Source organism: Camelus dromedarius, chromosome 7 (genome assembly GCF_036321535.1).
Source record: "Camelus dromedarius isolate mCamDro1 chromosome 7, mCamDro1.pat, whole genome shotgun sequence".
In the NCBI taxonomy this organism is placed as follows: domain Eukaryota; kingdom Metazoa; phylum Chordata; class Mammalia; order Artiodactyla; family Camelidae; genus Camelus; species Camelus dromedarius.
Window position 1 is genome coordinate 41,166,758 of NC_087442.1, and position 12,798 is coordinate 41,179,555.

At 43.1% G+C, this 12,798-nt stretch overlaps 1 protein-coding gene across 2 annotated transcripts in view; it reads left to right on the forward strand.

Annotated features, from left to right (window-relative positions):
- Nucleotides 1-12,798, forward strand: part of SCRN1 (secernin 1) — a 53,656-nt gene that overhangs the window by 22,003 nt on the left and 18,855 nt on the right. For both annotated transcript variants that reach the window (XM_031455118.2, XM_031455119.2), the window contains exon 3: nucleotides 11,375-11,556. In XM_031455118.2, the coding sequence (XP_031310978.1) occupies nucleotides 11,375-11,556 (182 nt within the window). The remainder of the gene's footprint in view (nucleotides 1-11,374; nucleotides 11,557-12,798) is intronic.

Below are 12,798 nucleotides of genomic sequence, written 5' to 3' on the forward strand. Positions count from 1 at the left end.
TTAATCGGTCCCATATTGTTGGACATTTGGGTTGTTTTCCAGCCTTTTGCTGTAACAAATAGTGCTGAAGCAAACAACAGCCTTGTGCATCTGTCACAGGATCTCGTCTTGGTTATGTATTTTTATCATGTTAAAAGATATCCATCAATTCCTATTTTGAGGGCTTAAAAAAACTACTTAGTCAGTATTTCTTTGGGATAGGTGCCTAGAAATGGGATTTCTGAGTCACAGATATTTAGGTATGTAATTTTGTTAGATATTGTCAAATTTCCTTCCATGAGTTGGTGTACCATTTTGCATTCCCACCAGTAGTGTAAGACAATGCCTGTTTTTCCATATTCCCAGAGTGTGTGGTCAGACTTTCATGATGGCTATTTCTTGTTAATTTTACATTCTGCTCTTTTACTAAATTCTTTTAATAGTTGCATCAGCTTTTATTATTATTATTATTATTAACTTTAAAAATCGAGTTATAGTCGTTTTACAATGTTGTGTCAGCTTTTATTATTAATTCTCTTTGGGTTTCCAGGTATATTGTTGTAACACCTGCAAATAGAGATAGTTTGATTGTTCTTATATCTCTAATTATTTCCTTCTCTGTTTGGCTTATAGCTTGGATTCAGTGTTAACAGTGATGGAACTAGTGGGCATCTTTGCCTTTGTTCCTGACCTGAGGTGGGCAGCCTCTAGTGCTTCCACATTAAGTAAGATGTTGGCTTTATAACAGAGATTTATATAGTTTTGTAGTGTTAGAAAGTGTACATCAATTCATACATTGAGTGCTTTAAAAAAAAAAACCCTTGGGAATAGGTGTTACATTTTGTTACAGGTCTTTCCAGTGATTATGGAGGTAATCCCCTGATTTTTTCTTTCTGTTTAGTGATAAATTGAACCATCTTTTCATTCATGGAATAAACTTCTTGGTTAGGGTATATTTAGTTGTGTGTTTACATGGTAGTTGCTTCTTAAAGGATGAAGAATTTGGAGAAAAAAAATTGGGGCTGGTAAATTATAAGCTCCTGCCACTGACATAATCTCTACTCTTTGGTGTTCTATGCTTTATAAAATACACTGATTTTTCTGGTGATTTAGGTTGTGCTGAGTTTTAAATGGGTACTCATCAATGTGTGCTTCATTCTTTTACCTGAATCTTTAGATCTGTTTCAGTCCTTTAAAAGCATTAAGCAGCACAAAAGAGCAAGAGAACTCCTCAAGGGGCTGCTCGTGGTAGGTGGTACATTCAGAAGCACTGAGATGAACAGGCAGAGTTGAGCGTGACGTGGCATGAGCCTGTGGTGGGGCAGTGGCAGACTGTCTCCCACAGGACTTTTGCCAGTACCACTTGCCTCTCATGTTGCACTAACTTGGTCCAAACCCCTAAACTGCACTGGGACTTTGCTTTCATTCAGGCACGGAAGAGTAGCAGGCTGTCTGGTGACCATGCTAGGTTTTAAATAGGTATTCATTAATGTCTGAATGCCCATGTTGTTGGGATATGAATGTTTCTCTGTGTTCCTGGAACAGAGTGGACTTGGTATGGATGAAGTTTGCTTAGTTTGAGTTGTTACTGACTTTCCCTGTCTGCCTCCTCTAAATGTTTCTATCTTTCCCCCAGAGTGAAAGGAAATGGTTTTCATGTGGGCAGATTTCCCAAAGATGGCTGGACCAAATCCCATTCCACGCGTACTCTTTACAGTGTGACGGATGCTCCTCCAGCGAGTGGGGGGTTTATGCCCCCTACTCCTGCCATGAATCTTGGTGAGGGCTTGTGATGGCATCATGCAGTGAGGCATGGTGGAGGTGATGCTGTGTGACCTCCAGGACAGGTCCTAAAAGGATTCAGCTCCCACTTGTCTCCTTCTTTTGGAACTCAACCCTGAGAACCCAGGCACCATGCTAGGAGGAACCCCAACTGGTCCACGTACAGAGACCATGGGGGTGGGGCCCACATAGAAGGGAACTAAGGTCCCCCAGCCTACAGCCAGTGTCAGCTGCCAGACATGTGAGTCAATGACCTCTCAGTGATTCCAGACCTCAGACTGTGGGATAGAGACACACCATCCCTTCTGTGCCCTGTCCAAATTCCCAACGCATCAAATTGGTGAACATAATAAATGATTGTTTTACACCATTTACTAAGTTTTGGGGTCATTTTTTTAGTAGCCATAGTAATTACAGTATTGCACAAAGCCATTTGTAAATATGGCTAAAGTAAATATTTTAGAAAAAAATTGTTTTCTTTTTGGAAGATAGGTTAAATCATTATATATTTTACTCTCATGGTTACAGTCATTTTAGGAAATAGATTAGATTCTTTTTTTTTTTCCTTTTTTTATGGATTAGATTTTTTTCACTAGTTAACCTATGGTATAGTAATGCTCAAATACACTGTAGGCTAAATTATGTCCCCTTGCATAAATAAGTGAGTTTGATACACACCAGAATTAGTCCCTGAGGCAGCCCTGACCTTTTCTTCCGAGTTGCCTGTCTGTGCTCTGAGTTGGCTGTGCACATTTCTACGTCAATATTCTGCAGGCAAAATAACGTTCCAGGTCAAAAGCTGAATTCATGTTCCCCGTATCATTTGTTCCTCTTCTTCTAACAGCACTATTGTCTGGCTCATAGTTTAACCTGGAAACTAACAGGGAACGTTGGTCCCCGTTTCAACTAATCCACGGATGCACAGGGTCAGCGTCACTGGGTCTCACTGCGTCCTCTCCTGTGTCCCCATCTCCTCCCCTCTGCCCTTGGCTCATTCACACCCACCCCCATCTCTTCTGCTTTAATCTGCTTATTGGTGCCCAGGTCTCTTTCCCCTGGATTCTGCTCCCTACAGGGTCACTAGAATTTTCTTTCCAGATCACAGCTCTGTCGTTGCCCTGTTTTAAAATGTTTGGTGGTGGTTTTATAGGATGAAAGTCCAGGCTGATTTGTATGCCTTTCCGAACTCTTCCCGACTGGCACCCTGCTCACTTTGCTTTCTTTTCTTTTAAATTAATAGCCATTTTTTCTTAGAGAAGTTGTAGGTTTACAGAAAAATAAAAAGTACAGAGGAGTTCTTGTATAACCCCTCACCATCCCCAACCCCATGCCCCTGCCTCCCTGGTTTCCCTGAGTATTAACATCTTGCATCAGTGTGGGACGTTTGTTACAAATGATGAGCCAGTACTGATAACATCACCATTAACTAAAGTCCATGGTTTACATTACGGTTCACTCTTTGTGTTGGATATTCTATGAGTTTTGACAAATGTATAATGTCATGTATCCACCATTATTGTGTTTCACTGCCCTAAGACTCCTCCCTGCTCTACCTAGCCATCGCTTCTCTCCCCAGCCCCTGGCAACCACTGATCTTTCCACTGTCTCCATGGTTTTCCCTCTTCCAGAATGTTATATAGTTTGAGTCATATATTACATAGCCTTTTCAGATTGCCTTTCACTTAGTAATATACATTTAAGGTTCATTCATGTCTTTTCTAGGCTTGATGGAACATTTCTTTTTAGGTCTGAATAATATTCCATTGTCTATAGAGAGCAAACTTATGGTTCCCAGAGGGTAAAGAGGGTGGGAAGGGGTACATTGGGAATTTGAAATTTGCACCTCTTGGGGACTGATGGAAATGTTAGCTATCTTGAGTGAGGTGGTGGTTTCATTGGTGTACACATCTGTCAGAAATCATCAAAGTGTACATCTGAAATATGTGTGGTTTACTGTACAGGAATCATACATAATAAAGGTGTTAAAAATTCATATTAGCCCACAGAGGACATTATGGACCAGAGACTGTAATTTTGAAATATATATATAGTATTTAACACACTAAAAAAATATTCTGTTGTCTGGATTACCATAATTTATTTTTCCATTCACCTGCTGAAGGACATCGTAGTTGCATCCAAGTTTTGGTAATTTTGAATAAAGTTGCTATAAATATTTGCATGGAGGTTTTTGTGTGGACATAAATTTTCAACTCATTTGGGTAAAGCTACGTTTTAATGTAATTTTACATTTTGAATAGGTAATGTATTGATGTGGTTCAAAGATTTAATGGTATTAAATAGGTTTACAGTGAGCAATCTTAATCTCCCCTATCTTCTCTGATTCCCATCTTATGTAAATCATTCTGTTATTTTCTTGCACACCTTTTCAGTGCTTTTTGCAAATGCAAATCAATATGGATGTGTAGCCTTCCTTTCTTTTTTCATTAAAGTAGCACATTATATACACTATTCCGAAGCTTGATTTTCTTAAATCTATAATTTCAAACTTACAATTAATGTTTATAGTTTGCTTTGTTTGTTTAATAACATTTTTTCTAAAGAGTTTTCTATAGCTGTCCATAGAGTTTTTTTTTTAATGCAGCTGATTGTTGTGCATTGTGGAGATGTTCCATATCAGTCCTTCATTGGTGGATACCTGGACTGTTGGCTAGTCTAGAAAGTACAGCCATGAAGAACTTTGTACAGTCTTTTTGTTCACGTGTAGGTCTAGTCATTGGATACACTTCCAGACGCAGGATCACTGGGTTACAGGGTAAACGTTTTGTAATAATTGACCTCCATGAGGGTTGTACAATTTCCTGCTTACTTTTCTATTCTCATTCTTAGTTCTCCTCTCCTAGCTTACATGGTGGCTTCAGTTACACTGAGCTGCTTGTCATTGCTTGAACAAACAACACTCGTGCTCTTCCTATCCTTTTGCTGAGAATGTCCTTCCTCTCCCCTCTTGTCATCTACTTGATAGACTCCTATGCATCCTTCAAGGCCCCAGCACTAATAGCCCCCCTTCCCTCTAGCCTACCACCCTTCTATGAACATATAGCACTTTAAGTGTGTTCTGCTATTATAAATCAGTTGAAATTTACAATCACCTGAAACTAGAAGGTTGAGTTCTGGCTCAGGAGGCAGGGTCCTGGGTTCTAGTCCTGCCTTCCTCATTTACTGCACCTTGGACCTTTGAGCCTGAGACTCAGTTCCTCACTTGCCCAATGGAGATTATAGCACACACTATGTCTGCCTTACTGGGTTCTTGTAAAGTACATGTGAGCTAACATGTGAAAGCACTTTTTAAACACCAAACAGAACACTGTGCAAAAAGGTATTTTTTTCTTTTTTTTTAAAAAGAATTGACTAATGTTAAGAGATTCTGTGACTCCAGGTCTCAGTTCCCAAGCTCCTGTCTTTAGCATATGCTAAACCTGCTTTTCAAACTTACTCTTACCCCTTTAATTCCCATACAGTTACACCTGTCGCCATCCCCAGTTCTTGTCCCAAGTACAGAATAATGAGTTCTTTCCAACATTTGGGCCTGTGAGCCACAATAATTATCATGTAACTTTCATAAAAGCCCTCATTAGCATATAGAAAAACTTTGAAGAGTGAGAACTTTTCATAAAAACCTATTTATTCCTCAGCCATTTCATGACATTTTAAACATACGTAGTCTGCAGTTTCCCTAGGAATCTCATTTTTACATAAGCGTTGCTGTCCCTGGAACCCGTTTTCTTAGAACACCCATGTGCAGAAAGTCACCGTGATTACTCATCTGCTCACCCACCCACCCTTCCCGCTGGTCCATCCGTTTCCCTTCCAGTTCATCCCCTTACCTACGCTTCGTCCTTCTCCTTCCCTCAGTCTGTCCATCAGTCTGCCCGTCCATCTGTCCTCTGCTCTGTGTCAGGCTCACTTTGCCTGAGGTGGAGGAATAACAGATGAGGTCCTAGCGTGCAGAGCCCTCCGTTTCCAAAATTACACTGCATGTTTTTGTCCAGCTGCACAGCTGGCAGATTGGAGCATCTTATTTTTTGCTCGTTCACCTTTTTTCCTGTGGATTCTGGGTTTTTAACAACACCTCTTTGATTGCAGAGTGGGATGGATGGATAAATACGTATCTATTTGTGAAAGCCCCTCTCTCCTCCCCGAGGATGCTGTACCACCGTGCATCACAGAACTCATCCCCGTTACCTCAGGCCCTGCTTCTCCCTACGGGTGGGGGTGCTGAGGACATGGATGGATAATTTCCTGGATTATGATGTTCGGTGTGTGCATGCGGGCATTTGTGTGTGTGTGTGTGTGTGTGTGGTGTGTGTATGCGTGCTCATGGATGAGTATATTCTTAAATGGTTAAACCTTCTATTTAAGAAAATAGTGAATCCAACATTAGGCTATTTTCCTGGAAAAGCAGTGGATTTCAACCAAAGTTTACATTATTTATACTCGGTGCCCAAGAGAATAGCATACTTTGTGGTGACAGAATTCTTGATAGCCAAGTCAGACTTGATACGTAATGTTTTTTGAAAGGTTCTCTTATTATGTAATAAATCTTACATCCTTTTTTTCCTCCTTTCAAAGTTCACTGTTTCCTTTTTTTTGAAAGTTATTTTTACTTCCCACTATATGAAGTTCTGTATGAGATCAGTATCCTCAGTGAGGTTATGTAACTTTCGCAATTTGAGGTAGGTTGTTGGTGGCTCATTTCCCTTTCTTCCCCAGTGAAAATATTTGCAAGAAGAATGGAAAGTGACCAATTATGATAGCTGATGCTGTTGTTAGTAACGTTGTCCACATGGCGGCTGTATTTGTGTTGTGTGGGGTATGTGTGTACATGGTGGGGCAGCTGGGGGCTGGTGGTCTGAATGTTAATTCTGAAGGTTACCCCTTACAGCAGGAGAGCACAAGTCATTCTGGAATCAAAGAAATCTGAGCAGAGCTCAATGGCCACTAGGTAGACTGTGTGCTGTTCTTCCTGTCTGTTTTCCTGTTTTCTTCTCTTCAGCCCCAGGGGCAGGAGTCCCCAGCCTTCTGTAGAGTCAGAGCATCGCCCTTGCCCCATGGGAGAGTGGCTTGGTGGGGGGGGGGGGGGAGGCGGGGCTTCCTTCCATCCCTGTCTCCTTTCCCAAGCCTATTTCTGACCCCAGGCCTTTGCATTGTCCATCCTCAATGATCTTACAGCTTCAGGGAAATAAAAGGCAGCTCTTCTTAAATGTGGTGGACATCTTTTGTTTTTGTTAAGACTCAAGGAGCCCTAAGGGCACATTTTGAAAACCCAGTCAAGTAGCAGGCAAGTTGCTGGGATAAAAAGACTTAACAAACAAACAACCTCAGTGATAATTAGCAGTGCTGCTTTAGGGTCACAAATTTTCTAAAACTAGACATACTTCCCTAAAGCATCCCATTTTCCTGACCTTTGTTTCCCACCCTCAGAAGTCCAGCTGACTCATCAACTCACTTCACTGTGCTTTTCGCAAGTGGTGCCAGGGTTGCCTTCACCCTCCGAGTTACAGTAGGAGAGGCACAATGGCTGCGTTTCATTCAGTGAAACATCTATTGTGTGAGTGTCTCTATTCCCCTTTCACTGGGCGATCTCCAGAAACTGTGTGTGCTGGAATGTGCGAGGGGTGGGCGACTGCGTGAAGCTGATTTTGTTTTTTTCATTTTGAACCCAGTCACACAAAATAGCAAAGCATTTGCTCTGCAGAAGACTTGTCTTTTGTCTCTGTCTCCAAGGACTTGTCAGGGTTTATCTTTCCTTCCTCCAACCTGGCGTGTGTCCCCAGGAGCCACCTGAGAGTGGCAAGCCCAGCACGGGCAATACCTTGAAAACCTCATGCCTCACTGCATTCCCCCACCCTGGGCGTTCTTACAGTGGCCTTGGCACCCAGAAGTCACACTAGCTGAAAGATTTGTTTTCCTAAAGGCTGGGGGAGGGAGAGTGGCCGTGAGGCAGCGAGACCGATTACTCGTCTTTTTCTGCAGCTACGTGAACAGCTGAATCACCGAAGCTGAGGCCAGAACCATCCCTGTAAAGACTGATCTTTTGAGTGATGAACATTTTCTTTTCTTTTTTTTTCCTAATAGAAATTTGGCTAAGAATTTTGGCTTTAGAACTCCATTGTTTTCCCATGCCGAAAGATTTCAGAAGCTTTTTGCGTTCTCCCACCCCCACCCCGCAGAGAAACCTTCTCTACTACCTCAAATCCCACTTCTTCTCTTCCTCATTAATTGTATGACAATTGTGAGTGGTGGTGAATTTTCCTTAAGAAAATGACTGCCTGTGAATTTCGTGTTCTAGGTGGCTGACTTGACAAAGTTTAGCTCATTACATCTTGTGTAAGTGTTCCTTATTTGTGAAGTTTGCTCCCAAACTGGGGTTTTGAATAACTGATCTCTGTGAGACAAGTGTGTCCATCATCCCCACTCCCTCACAGAACTGGGTGTGACTAGTCAGGTTTCAGACACAGTGGACCGCGTGTGTGCCGCAGCCCAGGGGGCGCTTGTTAGGCTCAGACATCCGTGGTCCCTGACAGAGATGCCCCAAGGGGCATGGGTTGCAAACACACACACCCACCTCCTGCTCCCCTGCTCGGCAGCTGTGAGAGGACCAGGGGCATCGGCTTTCAGCCTGGTGCTGAGGAGGCGCTGATTTAGCCCATCTGGCTACACGGGGATCTCCTCCCTTCCCCTTTATTCTGACGTTGGCCTGAAAAGCGTCAGGTTGGCTGTATATATTTTGAACTCCCACGAAGACCATACGGTCTCTTGGATTCAGTTTTCAGCATTTTTATCAATCAGCACTTCCTGAGCTTTTGCAGTCCTGTGACTCGGTGCCATCACAGCTCCCCTGCGTGGCAGAGTGGGGGACCTCCCCGAACTGTGAACACACTTGACATCCCCATCTCTCTCTCAGGCTGGAACACCTTGATGTCAGGGCCACTGTTCAAGATCAACTCAAATGTCACTCACTTGATAAAGCCTCTGGCCACTTGGATGTGTTCCCTTTCCTTTGAACTTCTGTTATGCTCCCTCTGATCTTTGTTATTCATTCATTCAAAAAAAGGTTTATTGATGCCTTGTACGTACCGGGTTTGGGATATGTCAATGAACTAAACAACAGAGATACCGCCCTCCCTCCCTTCTGTGTCACTCATGGAGCTTACATTCTCGCTGGGGGAGAGGGCGTACATACCCAGCACAGACACTACACAAGTCAGTTATATAGCATTTTGGAAGGGGATGAGCGGAATGGCATGGGGAAAGGAAAAAGACAGCAGGGTCGGGTGGATCAGAAGTACAAGGCAGAGGACCTGGTACGATGCAGTGCCTAGTAAGTAGACAGGCCTCAGGGACACTCCCCGAAGCTGGCCGAGTGGTCCTAGTCATTTGCGTGTGTTCCTTCTTCTCCTTTACCAGCTGAAGGGACAGGGACTGGGCCTCCTCATTGATCTGTCTGCCAGCAGTACTTGGCATAAAACGCCTTGTGTGTGGTTGGTGCTCAGTCGACAGCTGGTGAAATGGGAGTGAATGTGGAAGAGTAAATTTGAAGCCAAATAAACTCCTTTCTTTTTCTTTTTTTTCCCAGTTCTAATGAGTGATTTATTTATTTATTTAGTAATTATTTTTTTAATTGAAGTACGGTGAATTACAGTGAGTCCATCACTGGTGCACAGCACAGTGTCCCAGTCATGCATATACATGCATATACTCATTTTCATATTTTAATAAACTCCTTTCTTATTTTTGCTTTTTCCTGCCTTTAAAAAAAGACTTTATGATAAATCAGTGTTTCAGAATCTGAGATTCCTTCCTCATTTACTCTTTTTTTTTCTTCAAGACAAATTTGTCACTGGACCTCAGTGGGTACAGGGGTTTTGGAAAGCATTGATCAATACCTGGTCTATTTTTGCATGAAATAGTACAATTCTAACATACAGAGTTCAATTACGTTTAGAAGAGCACAGAAGACCATAGTTTGTTTACTGCTTTGGTCAGCTTTTTGCTCTAAAATAATCATTTTTTTAAGTAAATAACTTTGGGGAACCAAATAAGGGAAACCATTTAAGAGTATATTTTATTCTTAGTGTGGCCATGAAAAATTCCAGAGTCTGTTGACAACCTCCATATTTAATTAGCTTTCAGTTTACAAATAGTTCTCAAGTGAAGTAACATTATCCCAGGGCACAGCAACACCTAACCTGGGTTGTGAAGATCCGGGTGTCACATGAACGAGAATGTGCATGCTACACGCATTTCAGCTCTTACCTAAGGTTTGTTTAGAGATTATGGAAAATCAATGCAGAATAACTTTCTGGGCTGCATTTGGTCAATATAACTGGGTCTTGAATCCAAAAAAAGATCTAAGGCTGCTGTTGATCCAGTGCTTTCAGCTGCCCAATTTAAAATGTAAATGGCTGCTGCGGCAGATAAAATTCTCCCTTGAGAGCTTTGAAGCTCTGTGTAAATTTAGAGTCCTGAGTTCTACACTGCATCCATCAGGCGAAGCGTGTGTCATAGGTGGCTAGAATGTCAGCATCAGGAGGCCCCTACAGATAACCTAGTTCAGTGGTTTTCCACCTGCCCCAGCTGAGTCCTCCTGGGAGCCCTGCATGGGGAGGGAAAAGGCTCTGAGTTACCCAACCCCAGTCGCATGCCTGTTCTTCAGTGCACCTTGACCGGCTTTATTGTCTTTAGGCTTTTTTGTAAGAGTTTGTATGGAGGAAGGGTTCTGAGGCTAAACATACTTCAAAAGAAATAGTTTGATCTTGAACGGCTTATTCATTTTCCAGGTAAAGATGCAGCTGCGTGGAGAAGGTAAGACACACTCGAAGTGGTGTGTACCGCCGTTGTCACAGCAGTTGGAAATAAGACTCTGTGGGACTGTTTCCTTATGTGTCCATCTCGTGGGGTTAGTGTGGGAATCTAATGGGACAGACCAGGATGCACAGTGGATAAGAGGGTGTACATTTAATGCATTAGCTAAATGTAAATTGTTACTATCATGTTCTCTTTTCTACCACCAGAGCAATCATGCAGCTCGTCAAACTGTTCCAGAGAGCCCTAGGGATCATTGCAGGAGGCTTAGGGAACCTCCCTTCTTTAGACAAAGCATCTTTCCTTTTATCTGCCTTCTAGGTTTAGGCATCCAGGTAGTTTCTTTTATAGTTAGGGCTCTATAACCTTTAAAAAGTTTGAAAGCCGCTAATCTAGAACGATTTTTGCAAATAAATAGCTATGCTTCTTTGAAATGCTGGTGGCCATCTGTGCCTATTGAAATGACTAGATTCAGATTATTTGGGGCAGAGATTGGCAGAATACCTAGTACCGGAAGATGGACCACTGCAGATGTAAGCATTATGCACAGACTGGCTTGAATCAAAGAGACTGAAAACTGAGAGAGTGACAAGACTGAAGCTCACTGTGGAAACCTTTGAGCTGCGTTGAGATGTGCCGTGTCTTTTAAGTCTGGGTGTTCCCAAGGCCTTTTATTTCTTGGCTGTGTTTGTAACCGATGAGGCGGTTCAGTGTAAATAACAGGGTAAAAACTAAGTGGTACCTGACAGGTGATGGCCCTTTCTTTCCTGTCTTCATTCTTTAGTGCACTTACATTTCAGTCGACCAAGTTCCCAGGACCCATGCCATTGTGATCAGCAGACCTGCCTGGCTTTGGGGGGCAGAAATGGGAGCCAATGAACACGGAGTGTGCATCGCCAACGAAGCCATCAATGCCAGAGAGCCAGCCAGTGAGACGGAAGCCTTACTGGGGATGGATCTGGTCAGGTACTGCATGGTGGTTCTTTGCAACAACTGCCCAGAACAGGTAGGGGAGGGGGAAGGGGCATATCTCCCTCCAAACCTCATACTTGGTCATGCAGTCCTTCCAGAGAAGCCTTGTGCCTTTTGGTATAAACTCAGAGGTAATGGGAAAAAGAATAAATCACAATGGAATATTATTCAGCAATAAAAAATCAGGTACTGATACATGCTCTAACATCACGAATCTTGAAAACGCTACAGTAAGTGAAAGCAGCCAGACAGAAGGTCACAGATTGTATGATTCCGTTTCTATGAAACATCCAGAATAGACAAATTCATAGAAGCAGAATGTAGATTGGCAGTTGCCCGGGGTCAGAGTCGGGGATGGGGAGTGATTCCTAATGGATATGGGGCTTCTCTTTGGTGTATTAAGAATGTTCTCTCCCAACAATCCAGGGAAGTAGACCTGATTACTTCTGTTTGGTAGACGAGGATACAGGGGCTCAGAGAGGTTAAGGGACTTGCCCAAGGCTGCAGAGCCTGGTGCACTGCAGCTGCTCACCTCAGGGAGGCTGCTCCTCTCTGTAACAGATGTCACGTTGCTTCCCTTCACCACGAGAGAGGAAGCTCTGGACACCAAGAGATGGAGATTAGTCAAAAGGTTTTACACCCTTCTCCCAAATCCATGCAGCCCTTAACATCCACTTGCTTCCCTCCTGCTTCCGTCCCTCTGGCTGGAGGCTGGGACTCTTTTCAATGTCCAAAAAGTCATAAACTGAGAAGGGCCTTGCAGACCCCTGGATTTGTGGGGAAGAAGGAAGGTTATTTGCATCTGCACCCCTGGGAAACCCCAGGCTCATCCCTAAAGGAAGAGGCGAAGTGACTATTTTTATGGCTTTCCCCTAGACAGTAATTATATATCCACAGTAATTCTAGTTATAACTTTTACCTTCATTGGGGTACAAGGGCACAGGGGTCTCCCTAATCAATGGAGGCACAGATGTTGAAAAGACAAGCAAGCAGAGGTCCTGAACATGGGGTCCCAGCAGGGGAAGTGCAGACGGTCCTCGTCTTCCTGGGTAAGCTGTGTTAACATTTCTGGAATGGACACAGTGAGCTTGACAAAACGGTGAGAGAGTCAGAGGCCCCAAATAGGAATTTTCTCAGGGAGCTCCCGTAAAAAATAAGGATCTGAATTTGGGAGCATGTAACTCCAAGACCCAGAACAATGTGGACCAAGTATATACCTTGGAAGGACTTGAATTG